This window comes from Oreochromis aureus, linkage group 1, assembly GCF_013358895.1.
Source record: "Oreochromis aureus strain Israel breed Guangdong linkage group 1, ZZ_aureus, whole genome shotgun sequence".
NCBI classification, from domain to species: domain Eukaryota; kingdom Metazoa; phylum Chordata; class Actinopteri; order Cichliformes; family Cichlidae; genus Oreochromis; species Oreochromis aureus.
The window spans coordinates 38,805,744-38,826,983 of record NC_052942.1 but is presented as its reverse complement, the minus strand read 5'-3'; the positions used below and the strand labels follow the sequence as shown (position 1 = coordinate 38,826,983).

The following is a 21,240-nucleotide window of genomic DNA, read 5'->3' as shown; positions in this document are numbered from 1 at the left end:
AGGATTTTGGTTGAGGAACTTATTAATTTGTGAACAAAAAAACAGGATCTAGGGTGGTGCAGTAGATTATGATAAGAGATTTTCTGGGGGGCAAAATTTCCTAGTCTTCCCTGCGTATCCTTGTCTTTCCCTCCTCATTGTTTCAGTTTTTACATCCTCAGTTCTCTTCTCACCTCCTCTCCTCGTGTTTTCATCTCTCCCACCAGAGAAACGAGTGGAGGAGGCATGTAGAGGACTCCAGGAGAGAGGAGTTGAGGCAACCCCCACATTTAACAAAATGATACATCCTTGCTTTGGACATGCCAACAAAACAACTACAGCCAGCCTATTTCATATCTAATGTCAGTATCAGCTGCACGCATGCAGCATAAAGAACACCCTTCTCCTTTGGAACTTGGACAGGTTTTGCAGAGTTCTCTGGAAAGAAAGTCAAATGAGAAAATTGGATGGAAAAAGCCACATTCCAGATGTGCCCACTCACATTGGCTACTGTAAACAATATGCCATGTAATATGCTGTGGCACACCCAAAATGTGTGACCACTTTTGTGTTAATCATCTAATTTAATTTATTTAATTTGTTTATTTGTTATTTTCTGTGACTATGAATATTCAAAATGACTTTGGTAACATGACCAATTTATGCAGTATATTATTTTGTCACATGGACTGTACAGAAGGACAGAAAACTAGAGCAACACCTCAGGTGGAACTATTATTTCAAGGCAGGTGCACCCCAGTTGCTTTAGGGGGATGGACTTCCGCCCGAGTGCACTGTTGTCTTCATTGCTCCTGAACTTTACCTGTATTTGCAGGTTAGTACTTGGTAAAAAGTACTACCACTGTCTGTTACGTAGCAATGTTTCATCTCCATGCTAAGTTGTAAAGAAGTAAGACAGTACCTGTAACACTAATGGGCACAGCCGCGCGTTTGACCCGCATCAGTGTGAGACAGCGGGGTCAGGCTGCGCGGGCCGCTAGCAGAAACGTCACGGTAATGTTTTTGTATTGTGGGTCGTAGCGCCCAGAGCATTGTCTTACAGGAAGGTCATGCATATAGATTTCTTTTCATTATGAAGGTTGGTACTCCTGCACACTTTACCATTTTATATAAAGTTTATTATACAAAGATGTTTTATTGCTTAAGTGCCATTGATGTTTGAAAAGTATAAAGCTGTTTAATATGTGAGTGTTAATGACATGTGAAGTAGAAGGAAGTTGCCCATGTTATGCAAAAGTGAGTTTCAGCTTCAGTGTGCTGTAAATGATGTGTGTTTGTTTTTGCTCAATTTCAGTATTCAGAACCGGTACAGTTGTCCACTTTAATTTCAACCACATAAGTGTGTGGTTTGCTTTAAATACAGTTGAATATTGCTGTAAATTCACTGTAGATTACAGTGGCTTTCAGTTGCTTAAGCAAGAGCATGTGTGTACTTTTGTTTTGCTTTCACTGAGCGATCACATGAAGTACATGTAAAATAGTGGAAAGTGTAGAGTGTGAATCCATTTATTTTTCTACTTGTGACTTTGGAAAATGGACAGATATGGACACTGGGACTGAAAGAGTCATGCACACATGAATATTGTTAATGTTGTTCATGTTTATTGAAACTTGAATAAGAGATGCAATCTGAGAGGCAAACCGAGTGCACTGTGTCTTCATTGCTCCTGAACTTTACCTGTATTTGCAGGGATTTCTTCTTTGTTATTGTGGCACCATTCCTGGGGCCCGTAACAATGCCAGCAAATGAAATATTACCAGAGTCCACAAGAGCCATGAAAAAACAGTGTAGGAGGCTGAAGGTACGTAAGGCAGCTTTAATCGGATTAACTGTACTTGTTCATGTGCATTGTTTCAGTATAGTATCTGGGTTAGGTCATGTCTACAGGATGCCAAATATCACGGCTGAGCTCCTCTGAGTTACTTCATTCGTAAAGGTCCATGAACCAGTGAGGAATTTTAGTTTGTGAAAAAACAACAGCTCAAATAGATAGGCAGCATGGTGGCTGGGGTCTTTCTGTGTGGAGTTTGCGTGTTCTCCCCGTGTTTGCGTGGGTTCTCTCGGGGTGCTCTGGATTCCTTGCACAGTCCAAAGATGTGCAGTTAGTGGGGATAGGTTAATTGGTAACTCTAAATTGCCCATAGGTGTGAATGTGAGTGCGAATGATTGTCTGTGTCTATGTGTTAGCCCTGCGACAGACTGGCAACCTGTCCAGGGTGTACCCTGCCTCTCACCCTAAGACAGCTTGGATAGGCTCCAGTGCAAGAGGATAGATAGATAGATAGATAGATAGATAGATAGATAGATAGATAGATGTCTGTGATCCAAAACTGACTGAATCTAAAGGTTCAAGTATATGGGTGAGCATATGTGTAGATATAGGTATGAATGCACTTCATATAACCATAAAAGTCTTTACTTCTTCCTACTCCCTTTTGAGGATTAAATTTGAATGACCTATATAGAAATAATTAATATATTGGGTAATTTTTAAATGTCCATTTATGTCAGTTGTACTGTATTCTTTTGAATATTCACAGTAAACTTGTATATGTGCATGTCACAAGCTGTTCAACAAACTTCATGCTTTTTTTCTTTCTGCTCAAAGAGTAAAGAATGTAAAAGAAAAGGACAGAATTTGCATAAAACAGCTACATTCCAGATGTGTCTGTTCAAGTCGACTATTGTAAAGAATGCACTACGCTCTATGCCAACAAGTGAAATATTACCAGAGTCCACAAGAGCCATGGAAAAAACTGTGTAGGAGGTAGAAGGTATGCAAGGCAGCTTTAACTGGATTAGTTGTACTTTTTTTGTACTTTTGTATGTAGCGAATCCATGTTGTAATCTTTTTAAATTAATTGCTTTGATCTTAAAGTTAACAATTTAGTGTTGCATCAGAAATATAAATGTGAATGTATGAGATTAAAGACCTTACACCTTACTTTTTTATATGCTGTATTTGCACATAAAAATACAGCATAAAAAAATATAAAAACACTTTTTTAGCTTGCAGTACCTCCCAGCATTTACCTGATCAGCTTATAATGAGACACTTTAGTTTTCAAAAAACTACCAACAAATTGAGACTGATTTAGTTTATACTAAACAGAACAGCTAACGTTTTACAAACCACTGACAAAACTGAGGTTACAGCAAATGGTTTTTGAGACTAATGAAACATCAAATTCCGCATGGGTAGTAAAATGACAAAAATAAAGTATTAATAATTGATAATCATATTAAAAATTAAACGAGGTAAAAATGGATAATAATAATTCGAAAAATAACGTAAATCGTAAAAGCATGGAGAGAAGTTAGTTTACATATAAAAGTATCAGCATAAATAAATACATAGCGGCGTTGCGTTCTGTTCGTCGTGGATCTGCCGCCCCCTGCTGGATGCAGGTCACTAACACAACTATCAGTTCCCTGAGCTCGGTTCTTACATTCATATAGTAGGCGGGGTCAGCACCAGTGACCAATAGGTGTGGACCTACGGCGTTACCAGGGAAACGGTTTACGAGGCTGGAAGACGCTAGGAGACGGTGGGAGGCAGCAGATAGGCTAACGGGTATCATGCTAGCAGGCTAATAGGATCTCCAGCGATCTTAAATATTTAAAGCAGTCGTTCACGTTAAATATTAAACATTACGCTCGGCGGTTGATTCGCGGTTACCGCCCCCCTCCGTTTGTCGGAGTGAGAGCAAGCATGGCAGCAGCGGTGTCCTGCTAGTCGCGTCTCGTTAGCAGCTTAGCACGCTATCTGGCGAGCTAATCAGAATTTTATACCAATCACAGTTTCTCCCAGAGCACCGGTCTCGGCGAGGCCGCTCGACAGTGGACGAGCCTGGCTCCAGGGGTAAAACGAGGGCTGCGGCTGACTACCGGGATGGATGTGAGTTAACAGCTGGAGTACTGGGACGGTGTGGCCCAGATCTGTGGATCTCTGTGGTTTCCCCCAAGAGCAGCCCCCTCCCCTGGGACAAGGGGGACGGCAAAGCTTCACGCCGCTGCTCAGGCCCGGGCTCCGGGATGAGATGAGGCTCCGGTACCGGTTAACCAGGTGGGCTGCCCTTTCGTACAGCAGGAGGTCCGGTGGTGAGGTGAAGTCAAAAAATTTGTCGATAAATTATGTGATGCTGTTGTAATACTTCATTAATTTCTTTTGCATCATTCACTTGGCTACTTAATGAATGAACTGCTCCTCGGCTGCAGCATGTAGAAGGCAGTGTTGTTTGGTTCCAGCTGCTCAGCAGAAACATTTGAAAAAAAAATTTCATACATGTAGAACCAAACACATAAACAACTTCCCCCTGATTACACTTTGATAAATTCAGGAATAAGCCAGTAAAATAACACTCTGTGAAACCATCATTACTCAGATGATGGATTAGTTGACCAGAGACAGGAAAAAGAGGAGCTGGAGAATTCAGAGCTGCAGTGATTGGATTGTGAAAATTAACTGCATCTTTTCTGATATTCAATTAAAGACCTCTGCTGTTTAATAATCTATTTACTATCTCAGCCTGCTTGGACAAATCCAAGCTTTATGCAGACTTTTGTCAAAGACAAATTGATAAAGAAATTAACCAGCAGATGAACTGATCATGACAATAATCAGAAACTGGACCCTGGAATAAAAATTAACTTATAACTCAACAACTCAAATAACAAATGTAACTTATTTGATGATAAGAATAATTTAGGGGAAGGGTATAATTGTTTTAATAAGACTTCGGAGACTCCACCTCACTCCAGATGTTCAGATTACAGAAAGATGGAAGCTGAGGGTTTGTGGAAAACTGATTGTTGCTAATTGGACTGATGGTCTTAGATCACTGCTGTTTGCAGCTGTGTGTTGTACAGTGGGACACACTGGTGTGATGCTGCAGAGCTGTTGTTGGTCTGTGTGTTGTTGTTTGAATCAGAGCCTCTGTTCTCTCTCTCTGTTTCCTTTGCAGCTCAAACTCATTGATCATGAAGCGGCTCTTTATGCAGCTTCAGCCTGCGGCTACTCTCTCGCTCATGTGATGGAGACCATGCTCTGTGCCTGACAACAAACGGCAGCTCTTTGATGCTGGATGCGCGTTCGGGATGGACGTGTGCTGTAGGAACCCGAACCGGACGGCGCCGGTCGGTGAGGACGGCCCACGACGAGCTGACATGCCGCTCTGCTCTCGGACCAACGGTTGGAGTTGGCCTCCGCACCCCTTTCAGCTGCTCGCCTGGCTGCTCTACATCTACTTCGCCGTCACCGGGTTCGGCATATTCGTCCCTCTGCTGCCTGCACACTGGATCCCTGCGGGCTACATCGTATCCTTCCACTGCACGGACAGACCACCACCGCACCACTGGTAGCGAGGTGTACAGATAAACACATGTGAACTTTCTACACCAGTAGCACTTTTTTCTGTGGAAAAAATTGCGAATTTTTCCTCAAATTATAGTAAGACGTCTTTCCTTAAAGTATAGTGTTAGTTTAGTCAAAGAATAGAGCAAATTGTCTCTCAAAATTTGATGACTTTTTCCCTCAAATTACTACAGTTTTTTTTCTAAATATTTATTGTTTTTGTCTTCTAAAAATTCCAGTTTTTTCATATTTTAACTGTATTGTAATTCAGGTGAGTTCTCAAATTTTTGTCCCGGATACTTTGGTTGTACAGTCGACAATCTATAATTTATTCATTCTGTCTGCTGGTTTATTTAGCACAGCCAGTGTAAAGTCTGGCAGTGTTAGGGAGCTGTTTTTTGGTAGTGTCTGATGCCTATGAAAATATGAAAAAGGACCACTATTCAAAATGTAATTTCCACATTGTTTGATAGCATTGAGTTATTGTTACCGAGGGGACAGACAGTGATTTCAGGTCTTTTCTTTAGGTGAGGTGTTACAATGTTGCTCTGGCATGTCTGTGTTTGATTCCTGATCTCTGTGTCAGTGTACGGGCATCATGTTTGTGTGTCACCTGTTTGTCCACGTCATGGCCGTGTCCATCGACCCGGCCGACTACAACGTCAGAACGAAGAGCGTCCGAGGCCCGGTCCCCGTGTTCGACCGCTCCAAACACGCGCACGTCATCGAGAACTGCCACTGCTACCTGTGCCAGGTTGATGTGTGAGTAACAAACAGAGGCTTTTCAACGCATGTATGCCGCATCATGTTATCGTTCCCGAAACTGCTGGATACCTTCATCCCAATGATAAAAACTCTCAAGTGCTCTCTAAGCTTGTATTTTAACATTTAGCCGTTTTATGGTCATTGTTGAGTTTTGTTGATGAGTCAGCAGCAGTGGTGATAAATGTGAAAGCTCACAGCCTCTTCAGATGGGATGCTGTCGGGTTAGTTTGATGCACTAATCTCAGCGTGAGTCAAGCTGTGGAATATTTTTTTAAAATAGGGATGTGTACAGATCATCTTTAAATTTTGTAATTACACTTGCAGTTGAGCAATTTACCTTGTAGAGCAATACACATTGTTTTCTTCTTGTTTCTTGAAATGTAAAATCAAGTGATTTTCACTTTTTATATAAAATGTGTTGTTTGTATTGATTATAATGTATTAATTATAGTGATTATATTGTTTCCAAAGTGGACACTAGGGATTGGTAAGGATGTAGCTTCCAAATTCTATCATGATTTTTTAAGGGAAATTGTGAAAATGGTATTTATGAGGATACAGACAAAAAAAATTAAATGATGTTTTATCTGTAATCGCTTGCAGGCAGTAGCATTTTTTTATGCTGGCAAAATGAAAAATATTTTTCAGTGAGTTACTGTGACCACCTAATGCAATGGGTGAATCTATTGCCACAAGGTGCAGCAGCAGCATTATAGTGCAGTAGTTGTTGGCTGGTTCAATTTGAAGGTATGTCTGTGGTGAAACACATTTCCTGTGTTCATCTTCAGCAGGAGCAGTTTTCTTGCTTATTTTTCTACTACTACTAGTACTGTGCTTTGTTGGAGGTTGACGTAAGCACTGAATTGTCAGTGGATGCTGACACATGGCTCTCGCTCTCAGAGATCCCTGGGCTCATCTCGTTGTGCACTAGGACAGATAAACACATGGTCTTAGTATGATGTCATGATATGACACTTTTATGTAACTTCAAAATTTAAACCAATGTTATTATGGATTCAATATGGCACAGCCCTATTGGACCCAGACAGCTGCAGATGAATACTCATTTGTGTTGTAACTCTTCCAAGAGATGCATGCGTAGTTGTTGCATTTTAGTGTGACAGGCCTTTATACCCCTTCGTGTGCAACAATATGACCCAGGAAGCTATTTCAGTTGATGCCGTGGTGTTGGCTGATACCTTTAGATTAAATCAGGTGATCAGGTTTTGTCTACTAGTCTGCAAAAAAACAAAACAAACAAAAAAAACCCCATCTGTTTTCTATTTTTTCTCATTAACCCTGAATGATCTGGTTAATCAGAAACTACCACACTGTGGATTGCTGCCAGCAGATGGTGCTAACACTGGCTGAAACTCTTTCTGATCAAGTTTCCCCATTGGCTGTTAATAGCTGAGATTTTGTAGCCCAAATTGTCCTTTTGCTTCCTGTCAAGCTAACATTGCAAATAGATCACACAGGTGTGTTAACTTGAGCTGCTGTTGGAGTTGTTATTGGCATGTCCCTGCTGAGTATCTCTCACAGGAGGTCAGTCTCTGCAGGTCGCACAAACACATACAAACACAAACAAACACACACATGCAGACACAAACTGCTTGTCAGCTGTTAGCAGCTTTGGTGTTGTTGCTAGCAACATGAACTTGAACTGAAGCTTGCTTCATCTTCTGAGCTGCTTGTCACATGGTCTGGATTTGCACTGTCCAATCAGACTCCGGTGTTCTTAAGTATTTTTTTAAGCGTGTTTGTTTTCCGGGGGTCTCTCTGCATGCACAGAAAAGATTTGTTCCATAAAATAAAGTGAAGGTGTCGTGGATTTATTTAATTTACAGCCACATACTTTACATTTATTTATTAATGCCACAAAGTGTTACTGATCTGAAGTCGAGGTCATAAAGCTTCAACTGAGAGAACTGAAAATGTGTCATGTTAAATTTAATTTTAAATTCCATGATGGTTCCTCCCCTCCAGTCCACCGCTCCCTGTAACCTTTTTTAAGCATGCTCTGCAGTCATGAACCTTTTGAGATGTTACCTAACATATTGCAAGTGTCCATCTCAGTTAGATCAGAGCTTATATGGTCTTTAACCTGCCAGGCCGCTTGCATAAAGTCAGTGTGATGTTCAGGATATTTTATGTTGTGCACTAGGGGTGGGTTTCAATAATCGAGTTTCCAATTAAAATCTATTTTAGCTTGAATAAAGCAATATCGATTCATTAAAATCCTGAATCTATTTTAAAATATAAATGTATTTTGCCAGAAACGCCAGAATCTCAGGTTAAACCTCACAAAACTTTTTCAACAACCACCAAACAGCTAAAACAGTAAATGAGAGCAGGTAAACAGACTCCGCAAAAAAACGTACACACAAAGCGCGGACCCGACGAATTGGTGAGCTGTGGGCACGTACGCGGTCGGACACATTGTCGGGGCTGAAATCTGACACCTCACACATTCTGATGCGTCGAGTCCGCACTTTGTGTTTACGTTTTTTTGGGCTAGATTCTGATGCTGCAGGCTTCATCACTCTCCAACCAAAACTGACTGAACCAGCAGCAAAAGAAGCTCCAAACTAAGCTTCACATTTCGCTTCAGATAAACATCGTCATGAATTCCCTCTTACTTTTGCTGTTTTGCTTCCACCACAATAAATTCACACTTCCTGCACAGCTCTTTCTCTCTCTCTCTCAGTGTACTTTAAGAACAGTTTCCCATCTAAAAATCTCCATTTTCTGCATTATTCGCTTGCTTATTACCCACCACTTTACCGTTGTGCACAGCGCTGTCGGCCGCTGTTTTTTTTTTTTTAATGACCTCCGAAGGAAAAACTCATTTCTGCTGTTCAATTTCGAAGAAATGTAAACTTTTCAAAATGATGGCAAATTGCAAAACGCTTAGCTGTGTCTCTAATCAAACCTCTGTAACTTTGCTCTGCTTCACTTCAGCAGCATCAGGTAATGTTCATATGTTGATTCATGATTTTGTTCCATTTTTGTTCTACTGCAGAATATTTTTAAGATTATCTGCTATAAAAAGCCAGGCCAGGAAAATCTCCTTCATGTTTTTTGTTTTATTCTCTGTCACTTTGACACAAAGGCATCTGCTGGGATGCTCACACCTCTGATGAAGTCTCACAAGTGTCAGTACTGATAAATAATCAGAATTATAATATTTCTGACTGTCTGAGGCAAAATTTCCCCGATTCGAAATCGTGGATCGAATCAAGCCTTGTCAATCAGAATCGAATCGATTCTAGAAATCAGTGACGATACCCAGCCCTATTGTGCACACTTAAATCAAACAATATTTCTGTTACTTAGAATTTGAATCTACACAAAGACCCCTTCGGAGTTTTTGTGTAGATTCACTGTAAAAACATTTGATTTTTTTCAGACTGTAGATCTACAGAAACAGTTCAGGCAGTCTGGTTACCTACCAGACTCTGTGTGTTTAGACGTAAGAAATGCCGAGAGGAATTAGCTGTTTCACAGTATGCTCACACAAATGAGGTGCACATGTTTCGGTTTAGCGTGAGCTGATTGTCGGCTTTGATATGAATCAGAACTGACCTTCAGAGAAACAGCAGTTTGGGACTTGCTTCCAGTTGTTTGTACATCTGCACTGCAGACAGGAGCTCTTCACCACTGAATTCTGCTGTTTTTAAATCTGCATTTAAATATTTTACTGGCTTCATTGCAGCAGGAATAGGTGGCGTGAAGTTAATTGCAGTGTTGCATAGTCCTCAGCAGCTGAATGCACCTCAGTTCCCGAGTAAATAATAGAGCTGCTCATTGAAGCCAGGAGGTGATGAGCTGAGCTGAGCTGCAGTGACAACTTCTGAGGAAAAAAAATATGGGTCAGTGGGCTGGTCTCAGGAGGCCTCAGAGAACTGGGTCACAGGGGCTCTTACAGACCGTAAACCCCCTCTCAGACCTGAATCTGATCTGACATCGTTTCACGCAGCACGCCCATTTCTGAACAAACATTGGGACCGGATCTGAATACCCACAATCCTCTGGATCTGCTGCAGAGAAGAAGCTACATCTGAAAACTAATTTTAAAGGTTTATTATGCTTGTTGTGCTCCTCCAAGAGTAGCTTTGCATGACTCCCAGTTAAAAATGATATTATTTATCTTTCCAGTTCATCTGTCTGAAAGAGCTTTTTTTTCAAGCTCTTTCTAGTTTTCTAGTTTTGTCTGATTGGTTGCCCCTCAGAAACAGAAGTTTGTGCAACTGGTGGGCGGATCTTCCATGCTTCGTCAGTGCGCCCCAGGGCAGCTGTGGCTACAATGTAGCTTGCCATTGCCAGTGTGTGAATGGGTGGATGACTGAATGTAGTGTAAAGCGCTTTGGGGTCCTTAGGGACTGAGTAAAGCGCTATACAAATGCAGGCCATTTACCATTTTACCATTTCCCATACAAGTAGAAAAAAAAGACTGAAACTGAACTTTTATTTCACGTACACTGACCTCATTATTCCTCAGTTTTATTTACATATACGGCCTATTCGCAACACCAGGATGTGAACTCTGTGATTGGCTGTTTTAATAACAGTTTATGTACCATTTGTGTATTAAGAACCTGAATCGTGTTTGAAGTAAAAAGTTCTCATTCACAAATTAAACATCCACACACATTCAAACAAAGTTTTAACAAAGCAGTAAAGTCATCAAACGTGAATGTATTTTAGTTAGATTCGTATCATAATGCGTGCTGTACTATTATGCATTCTGTATAGTGGTGCAAGTCCTAGGCTGCACTTGGTTGTAAATACAGATATATGTATGTGGTTGTTTCAGGGGACCGAAGTCGAAACATTGTAGCGCCTGTAACAAGTGCGTGGCGAACTTTGACCATCATTGTCGGTGGCTCAACAACTGCGTGGGAAGCAGGAACTATAAGTGAGTACTGGTTTATTTTTCTGTGGAGACAAACAGTAAACGATGCTGTCACCTGACACTGGTTCACTCCCAATAAGACAGCTGTCTCTGACAGGGAAGCGAGGCTGTTATGCAGCTCTGTGCAAAGCACTGAATCTCCTTTAACAAAAGGAGATTCTGCTGCACCTGTACATGCACATCTGAGTCTTGCCAACTTTAAAAGTCTTTAAAACAGCAAAGTCACGACAGCAACACAGACAAACTAACAGAACGAGGCAGCTGCCATATGATGGGAGTGATGAATCAGAGGAGGATGCGTCGTGTCTGATGTGACTCAGTGAGGAGTCGATGTCTGTCATTGTTTTTATAACTCTGTGCTTCTGCCTGTAATGATAAAAGTGTCATTAACTTAAAACCGAGTCAGAAGCATTTCCAAAAGTCTCTTCTAAAATACTGGAGCAACATAGACATGGGGTGCAAAGATGGCAAATGTTATGTATTTTAAATATTTTAATCAATATTTTTTAAATATATATTTTGTACATGCATGCCCATTAGGCGTGTGTACTGAGCAGTGCTGTGTGTCCTGCAGGTTGTTCCTCCACAGTGTGATCTCAGCTCTTTTGGGAGTTTGTCTCATTCTTGTTGTTGCCTCCTACGTCTTCGTCGAGTTCTTTCTGGACCCCACTAAACTCCGCACCGACAAACACTTCCTGGGTGAGATTTGACCTCTGACCTTGTAAAAAAGCTGTGAGTCTGTAGTGTTTATTAAAAATTTTAAAAGAAATCTCAGTTAGGGTGTTCAGAAATCAAGAAGTGGAAGCTGAGGATCACAATGGGAAAGAAAGGTGACTGAATGCAGCATGGTTGTTTGTGTCAGGTGGGCTGGTCTGAGTAGTTTGTTTCCTACACAAACTATCTGTGGGTTTACAGAGATGGGTTGAGAAAGAGAAAAGAGAAGAGAATCAGTGAGCAGCAGCTCTCAAGGGAAAAATACCAGAGGTGAGAGGAGAATGGCCAGGCTGCTTTAAGCAGCTGTTACAAGTGATTATCAGTAACGCAGATAATCACTTGTAACAACCAAGGTATGCAAAAGAGCATGTCTGAATGCACAACATGTCAAACTTTCAAGTAGATGGGCTACAGCAGCAGAACGCCACACTGGGTGCCACTCCTGTCAAGAAAGAACAGGAAACTGAGGTTCCTGCAGGCTCAACAGAATTAGGCCAGAGAAGATTGGAAAACTGTTGCCTGGTCTGATGAGTCTCAGATGGTAGCGTCAGAATTTGGAGTGAAAAGCACGGCTTCATCCTGCCTCATATCAATGTTTCAGGAAGCTGGTGGTATTATGATGTGGGGGATATTATCTTGGCACACTTTGGGCCCCTTAGTACCAGCTCAGGATCAGTTAAACCCCACAGCCTACCTTAGTGTTGTTACTGACCATGCCCATTCCTTTGTCAAGAAGCACAGGTGAGTGATAAAAGACTCACGTGTGATAAAATGCACTACAGTGTGATACTCGGAATTTAGCAGCTTCACAGTGAACGGAGTAACCTGCAAACTGAACTGAACTGTGTGCAGTCCTTGCCACCTATCTCCAGTTAGATTCTTCTGAACTTACGTAGCTGCAGGATGAGAAAGCAGTGCCCCCTCCTCTCAGTGTTATCTGCAGGCGGAGAGTCCACATCCGCAGCAGAGGGAGGAAGATCAGGAGAGTGAGATGACTGATGTCTTTGTCCTTCAGTCTCGTGTTTTCATGTGAGGAAGATTATTTAGTTTGTCGACAGCTTATAGTTGTTTCAGCGAGTTTAGGGTGATTTTTGCTGTTCAAACAGTCACTGTTGCCTCTCTATAAATGATGTTTCATTGTGAACCTGAAATTTTGTTAAACTAGAAAAAAGAGGAATATTAGAAAGATAATTCACCTAGCTCACAGATACAACGACAACAACTTTTAAAGCTAAAAAACCCTCAAAGTTATACCTGATGTGCTTGGATTTTGCTGATATATTGGGGTTTGGTTATTCAGCCATTAAATGAAGAAATGCTGTTTTCACAGTTGACTCTTTTTGTGTCCCACAGTGAGGAATGAGACAGGTGTGTGGTTCGTCTTCCTGCCCGTCGCGCCTCTCAGGTCAGCTGCACCGGTGATTCCCGTCCTGGCTGCCATCACAATCGCTCTGGGTCTTCTGTCCTGCGTGTTGCTCTGCCACTTGCTTTGTTTCCACATCTACCTGAGTAAGAAATAACACACCTGCCTGTCTGTCCACGTGTCAAATCTTTGACAAGAGGAAGCTTTTCTTTATTTTCTGCCCTGCAGTTAATGTTGTAATGTCTGATGTTCATAATAAATATTTTCAACATTCAAAACGTATGTAAAAGTGATCCCTGTGAAGCTCAGCTTTAGACATATTCTGTTACATAGCGATTTTATTACATCACAGATTTAAGTTTCTGTGGTGATCTGCTGCAGGTACAGCATGCTTATGAAATGCAGGCAGTGCAGTTCACAGGCAACACATTACGTTAGTCTGTAGAATGGCTTCTGTATTTTTGAAAGTGGGGGCAAAAAATTTCCCTTTAAAACAGCATTTTCTTTCAAAGTAACTATTAGGTTTTCCTGTTTCAGAATCCATTTGTTGTCTTTAGGTTTTATAAAGAGATAACAATCCACAAAACTGTGAGTTTGCATCAGTTTTACTAGTTTTACTACTATTTTTATTTTGTAAACAATCAGACATTTACGTGAGCATTTTATAAGGATTTTGAGGGGTAGCACTTGGGGGCCATCAGCATTTTTATTGCTTTAATAATTCCTTTTCCTCAGATTGGACCTGATGTGCTGCTCAGTGGAAATTGAGCATAAAATCCACAGTCTGCCTTCTTTGTAAAGATTTATTCCAGAGTTCATTTATTTAAATGCAATATGAGGCTTCAGCAGTCTGAGTCAGACACATCACTCCTCTGCAGCTCGATAAAACCAAGAGAGAAAATTCAGTTAAAAAAATATTCTCTTTAATAGCTTCACTCACATTCAGGTGATGCTGCCAGTATATCATACGTTTGGATATTTATTTGTTTATTCAGCAGCATAAAGGAGAAGGCGGCTATAGAGTTTTTCCTTCCTCGTGCTGTCTACGCTCTCATAGAGGTTATTTGGCAAATAGACAATAAATTTTTGTTTCTGACCTCATGGTAATGCTGCAAGACCCCGTCAGTGTTTCAGAACAAATCCTGTGGGTGTGTGTTTTGTGTTATGTGTGTTTTTTAACTTGTCCACCTCCTCCAGACCTTTAAAGGCCATGTCAGGGTTCAAGGGTCTGGGGAAATGTATGTTTACTTATGTGTGTTTCAGTGTGGAACAGGCTCAGTACGTACGAGTACATAGTGAGGCAGCGCCACCGTGTGGACAACAGAGACTTGAGGAAACCGGGATCTGTGAAAGAGACGGCAGCTCCTTCAGTCCTCAAGGTGACTGACTGGCAGGCGAATAGGCTCTGTTAATAAAGGGAGAAAGAGTCTGGTTTGGGTGGGGTTGAGTTCAGGCTCTGAGTCTTTGTCCTCTGCTGTCCCCCCATCAGGATGTGAACTACTCAGGGACTCTGGGTTACACCAACCCTCAGCTGGACGTGCAGGAACCTACTGCCGTGGCCGTGCGAGGAGAGGCAGAGTAAGTCTCTCAGCTCCTCCTGTTCTGGTTCAGATGGCCGGGTCCTACTTAAAGCCGGCGCGCGTGATTGGCTGAGGTGAACTGACCGGGTCCCGACACGTCTCAGTAAACAGCCGGCAACAGTTATTTCACCACATGAGGAGGCCGGACCTCGTCGCCATGGACACGGTTTTCTTTGCAGAAAACAAAGTGCAACATGAAATTCTTTGGCTTCAACTTTCAGGAAGCAAACAAAGTGTGGATTGTGTGTGTGTGTGAGCTAAAGGGAGGAGGCTTTTTCTGTGTGTGTGTGTGTGTGTGTGTGTGTGTGTGTGTAACAGAAAGGCTTGATAAACAGTCCCACTCACTCTAACACTTGCTCTGAATCCTGTCTATCTGAGACGTAGGAAACCTTTTTTATATTGGAGCAGGAACAGTCAGAGAACAACGTGGAGGGCACAAAATAAAACACTGACAAACAGGGAAACTAGTTTAGATACTTAATCACACGTAGAATGTGTTGTTGTTCTGGTTCCAGTGTGTCGGGTCATTACAGAAGCACAGCGTTAGCATGATCTGTGAGCGACCGTCAGGTAGATTATTTACCTGCACTGACAGGGTTCATTGGTCGACAGTGAGACGCTGGAGTGCTGACCCTGAGCCTGGCACATGCCTCTCCACCACAGCATTAATAACCTCTTTCTTTTTTCTGAACATGTGTCTTCTTACCTGAGGTTTCTCCCAGTGAAGAAGACACGTGTGCTACTTTTTATTGACATTATTACCTCTTTTACACCAACTTGGTGCCAGTGCAGATCTAGCTCAGTGTTATTGGTTCCAACTTTGTGCTCCACAGTTTTGTTGTACCAAGCTGGTGTCAGCTTTTTAACATTAGCACCAGGCCTTTATTTATTTATTTGGTGGAAATCTGAGGAACTGGCTCTAGATCGGGCACCAGCACAGTGCTGCTGGAGAAGGAAGTCCCTGTATTAAGGGGTCTAGTGTTCACAGAACTTTGTGTATGTGTTATATTCTATAGTCATTAAAGGTAAAGTAAAAAGTTTATAGCCTTTTTCGCTGTTGATGATTATGGCTATTGGTCATCAAATCCAGTGTCTCAAATTATTTGAATATTTCCCATGATTTGTAACTTTTGCACAGTATCCAGGTACTTTTTTTTAGATGCACTAGTACAGTCTGTAGTATGCAATCAGATAATCATGCATTGTGTGTGCACCAGGTTCCTGGCTAATGGTAGAGTGAGGACTGTGTCCAGTCCTGTCATGGAGGAAGAAGCTCCGCCCACTGTCTCTTCAGAGATGAAAGCCATAGCGGCACACACACATCGACACACACAGGTAAAAGCCCACAAACCAAACACCCGATAACAGGTTCGGTGTGATGTTACACAGACTGTGGAGGTCTGACGGATCAGGAGAAACTTTTGATAAAGTTGTGTATATTTGAAGAGAATATGCAGTGAGGGAGACCGCACTTAAAAAGCTGCTTTGTATTTTTATTCTTCTGCAGAAGAAAAAGAAGAAGAAGGTACGTAAAGTCCCAGCAGAGGTGACCAGAGAGCGCTGCCCGGCCACAGCCCCGCCTCCCGGTATGGCCTCACCTGTCTGTACATATGAAGACACTCATGAGCATACCATGTTCTCTAACCTGAACCTAAAGGCTGTCAAAGTTCCGCTGCTCTGTATCAAGTGTCTGCTCTGCTTTCCATTTAAATGACCTCCTCTTTGAAATTTAGGTGGTGTTAACCTTGTGGTCCTGTGGTGCGTTCACACGCAGAAATGAAAGTCTGACAGCAGAAGCTGCGATGTTAGTAAACAGGGCTGACATGAAACAAAGTCTTGGCCAAATAAAGATGCTTCAGTTGACCTTACAGCGGAGGGCAGTTTCAGTCCATTCAGTTAGCAAAGCACAGGATTAATCAGCAAAAATATATATTTTTTAATGTTGATATTTGGAAACTAAAATAAGAGAAAATTTTTACAATTACAGATCCAAAATCTGACATTAAAGAACAAATCCATTCACAGAATTGGTTTGGAGAGGTCAAACTTATTGGTTCCAGCTGATTAAACACAGAAACAAAGTGAAAACAAGTGAAGGCTTAAAATAAGTTACTGAAAAGCTGTCGGGACGAAAGAGCTAAACTAATCAAAAAGACAGAGTATGCAACATTTTAAGTTCGGTCATATCCAAGTTCCTTAATTTAATTTGATTTTTCTCTGAAACTGTTCAAAAACAAGGACACTCAAAGCTTCTGTCCTTCTGCCCGTCCCATGTTCACACAGCAGATCCTGTCACCTTAAGTCAGGGTGGAAGAGCAGCTCGACCACTTAAAAAAGTAAAACAAATTTTAGATTTGAGGTGGGAGCGCTGATTGACCTAAACCTGAACCCTTCCACCTGTTTTTTTTCTCTCTTACTTCCACAGTGCAGCTGTGCACGCTGATGCTTCAGCTGCACATGTGACCTGCCTCGGCTCACTGAGTGCAGACAGTCTTCAGGTAGTTCCTGTCTAAATTTTGAACTCCTTTAACAAAACATGTACCTGTTCTCAGGATCCCAGCTGTCATTTATTCATTTTAGAGTCACACAAACAAAGGTTTTACTCTTCTCATAGATGTTCACAAGCATCTTGTTCAGACCTGTAGTGATGTTGGAGCAAATCCAAACATGTGGTGTAGATTTCTGGTGCTGCTGTTTTGGTTATTTCACTTCTCACATTTGCTGGAAAAACCTGGAAAAATTGTCCCTGTGAGATTGTTGGGGGGGTTAATGTACCCCCACCGAGGTAGCTATAGCCACCCTCTCTCCTCGTGGAAACACAACAAACACAACAGCTGCTGGTGATAGAGAAAGACAAACTAGGATACACACACGGAAGTTCATTTCCCACTTCCAGCATGATGATGATAGATGGCCATAAACAGATGCTATCTGCTGGACAGCTAAAATGTTAGTGGCTGTAATAAATCAGAACAACAGACAGAAATACCCTGTGTTTGTTTTCTTTCCTCATTTTGGATGATGAATCATTGTAGCCGCTTCCCAAACATGCATTCATTCCAAAGGCAGCAAGACTCCTAATGAATCCTAATAGGGTGATAATTTTAATTTAATGTACTAAAGAGACTGGTTGGATGGGATGTATGGGCACATATGCTAAAAATATATCTCGATTGGCAATCTATTGGTGGCAATTCTGACCATCGTTAATAGTCGAGATCTTCTTCCATTCACAGAGCCTTAACCTCGAGGGTCCCCAACCCTCCAATCAGGAAAACATTCAGGTTTTCCTTCAGGTTAGAATCAGAGTCTCAAAAGGCAGTCAGTCAGGACATGAAATGACTCTGAGCTGTGGGCTTTGAGCGACTGATATCAAGTAGCGTGGGAATGTGTATTTTTCTGTTCCTGGATCACAGAGCTGCTCAGGCACAGAATAAAGTCTTCACTAATATGAAACAATTGCGAGAGTCTACATGCAGAAGAGCTCCGGAGTCTCTGAGTTTAAAGGGCAAACCAGTGGGAAGTGGATCCTCAGATGGACACATTTCAAGTTTGTCAGACCAGGACCTGATCGATGTCTGACAGAAAGCCTGAAATGTCCTTAAATGTTCTAAAAAAATGATGAAATGAATAATCTCTGTCTCTTTCTCTCTAGCAGAGCCCAGCAATGTGCCCACTGTGTCCTTGGGTCAACGGCTTCCTTTCCCAGCATTTCCCCTGAGGGCCACACTGCCCCCCCTGGCCCCCACTTCAGGCCCTGTCCAGGCTGCCGCCCCTCCTGCCGAGTACCACTCAGATTCTGCTGAGTCTCTAGAGGAGATCCCGGTGGCGTTGGCCAAACTTGGCTCTTCGGCCTCTGCTGCTACGGCAGACGCGTCTTCACACAGGCCTGTCCCGGCATTCCCTCTGCCCTCACCACAGCCCAGGACTAAAAGGAAGGGTGCCTCCTCCCGCGCTAAGAACGCGGCGGAGCTGAGGTTCGAGATGGCCACCACGCACCCTCCCTCAGTGTTCGTCAGCCGGGCCAGCGGAGAGGCCCCTGAGCCCCTAGAGGAAGTCCTCAGCCTGGGCAGGAGGAAGACTGGACCGAGGCCCAGACCCGGGTCCAGACCAGCGTCTCGGGCATCGCTGGGCTCAGGCGCTCCCTCTTGGATGGAGCAGTAATCAGAGCAGACTGCTACTCTTTATCTTTTTACAATCACTTACTGGCACAACTATTTTACTTTTATTCTGAAGGTCTGTGAAGGTTCTCATTCATCCAGGTCATCGTAGTCAAAGGAGTTTGCAAAGAAAAACGTCTGGACTTCTTTAAGTTGCTTGAAGACGTTTCACCTCTCATCCGAGAAGCTTCTTCAGTTCTAAGGTCAAATGGCCGAGAGTCCCAGATTTAAACCCAATATAAACCCTTTATTCTGAAGGGTTTATATTGCTCTATTTATTGAGTTGCTTTAATTTTGAAAGCCAAAGCTGACTTCCTGTTTATGTCTCGGTAAATGAAGTGTTTGTGGATGTTTGCGTGTCTGTTCCTGTGGAGACTTTATGGACACCTCCCTGTTGTTTTTTACTGTTTCCTGTCAATCGGTCCTCTACTGCTTAACCTGGTCTCCATGGTAACTCTGGGCCACAGAGACACCAGGTGCTTAAGACTTTAAATTTAAATCCCCAAAAGGCCAATAATGAGTCAATGAAGTCATAAGGAAATGATCAGATAAGTAACACTAAGCCAGAAAATGAAGCTCAAAGCCTCAGCAATTAAATCTTATTATGTTAAATCTGTAATTTGGATTTTCTGACACTCGTTGTCATTTTTCAGCCAATCACAAACGCTTTCAATGTCTGCTGTTTGTGTAGCTTCCAGCGGCTGCTACACTGCAAACTGCAACACCAGTTGGATCCTTTTAAAGCATTTAGTTCATTCCAGACATCGAACATCCGAATTGGTGATCTTTAGTTTTCTTAACTGGAAGCTAACAGGCTGTTGCTGCATAGTTGGTGTGCAGCGTGAGGGTGGGATCAGAGAAAATGTCACCACGTAACTCTTTCAGCCATCATGTCTGAATGAAGCAGCATAAAGTCATGAAAGCTTAGAACGGCTCTTTCTAAACAGGAATCAAGTTTTTCAGTAAATGTTGAACCGCTCCTTTAAAGGTTTCATTTTGAACCGCTCCTCCTGTAGTCTGTGTGCAGCCGGACATGCTGAGGATGCTTCACCTGTCAGCTGATTTAACAATAAAGAATGAAAGCTGGTGCATTTGTTAGACGTTTATATCCAGATGCTGGTCCGGAGATTTAATTCTTCTTCATTTGCTGCACTTTCAGCTGTTTCATTCCTGAAGAGTCATGACAGCAACTGGATTTTCAGTTCAGAGCCACAGTAATTAGTTGATTAAGAAGCCTAAAATCAATCAATTAATTAATAAAAATCTTCTGTAGCCTTATCAACACATGTGAGTAAGATAAAGCATTAAGCTACATATTTTGGTTTTGTATATGTAAATGAGTAATCCACCCACATAAAACAAGAAATGAAATGCAAATGAAGATTTAAGCCTGTATCCTGCTACTAAAACATGTATATAAAAGATGGGCACACACCATGACATCACTCTGTTCTGTGAACCTTTTTCTCACCGTTTTAAGCTTTGATTTGAGCTTTTTTGTGATTGCTGTCTTTTTTATTTGGAGTCACAAGTGACCAAAAATGTTAAATAAATTTGAAATAACATGTCATTTCAAACTTATTGCTGTGTTTCCATCCATCCTTTCTCTTAGCTACTAAATGGTAAACGGCCTGTATTTATATAGCGCTTTACTGGTCCCTAAGGACCCCAAAGCGCTTTACACATCCAGTCATCGACCCATTCACACACACATTCACACACTGGTGATGGCAAGCTATGTTGTAGCCACAGCCACCCTGGGGCGCACTGACAGAGGTGAGGCTGCTGGACACTGGCGCCACCGGGCCCTCTGACCACCACCAGTAGGCAACGGGTGAAGTGTCTTGCCCAAGGACACAATGACCGAGTCGGGGCTTGAACCGGCAATCTTCCGATTACAAGGCGAGCTCCCAACTCTTGAGCCACGATCGCCCCAATTCAGGGCTGTGGGCATGCTGGAGCCTGTGCCAGCTGCTATGGGGCAAGAACCAGGGGTAGAGCCTAGATTGGTCTTATCAAAGGGTGTTTTATTAGAAATAAGTTCATGTTAATCATTCCCTTTATTTGTAATAAAAGGTCACAAGAAATGACTAAATAAACAGCGCAGGGAAGCAGTGCAGAGGAAGACGGAGAAAGTGATGGTGTGAAAACATCAAGAAGTGAGCATGGAAGACTTTTCCAGAGAGTGGATTAGTATCCTGTTCATGTGCTCAGTGCTTCTATGACTCCGCGGGGAATTAAAGGATCAAGACATGACAGGATGGGAATTTAAATGACCTTGTGTAGCCCAATTGCAGATCCTTCACAACCTTCCAGGCAACTCTGGCCCACAATTTGGAAATCATTAATTTAGGTAAAAGAAATGCTGCTTTTCTTTCTCATACAGTTT

At 42.2% G+C, this 21,240-nt stretch overlaps 1 protein-coding gene across 4 annotated transcripts; it reads left to right on the top strand.

Annotated features, from left to right (window-relative positions):
• Positions 1-989: 989 nt before the first annotated feature.
• On the top strand, positions 990-20,432 carry zdhhc1 (zinc finger DHHC-type containing 1). Of its 4 annotated transcripts, XM_039613692.1 has the most exons (13): positions 990-1,078; positions 1,691-1,802; positions 3,803-4,107; positions 4,966-5,317; positions 5,941-6,116; positions 10,936-11,037; positions 11,609-11,733; positions 13,102-13,257; positions 14,375-14,490; positions 14,601-14,689; positions 15,909-16,026; positions 16,199-16,277; positions 18,347-20,432. In XM_039613692.1, exons 4-13 carry the CDS (start codon positions 5,099-5,101, stop codon positions 18,853-18,855), a joined length of 1,689 nt encoding a protein of 562 aa, XP_039469626.1. In that variant the 5' UTR covers positions 990-1,078; positions 1,691-1,802; positions 3,803-4,107; positions 4,966-5,098; the 3' UTR covers positions 18,856-20,432. The 4 variants fall into 4 exon arrangements, with proteins under 4 accessions (XP_039469626.1, XP_039469630.1, XP_039469622.1 ...); XM_039613696.1 differs by lacking the exons at positions 990-1,078; positions 1,691-1,802 and having other exon boundaries at positions 3,531-4,107; positions 18,350-20,432; XM_039613688.1 differs by lacking the exons at positions 990-1,078; positions 1,691-1,802 and having other exon boundaries at positions 3,531-4,107.
• The last annotated feature ends 808 nt before the right edge of the window (positions 20,433-21,240 follow it).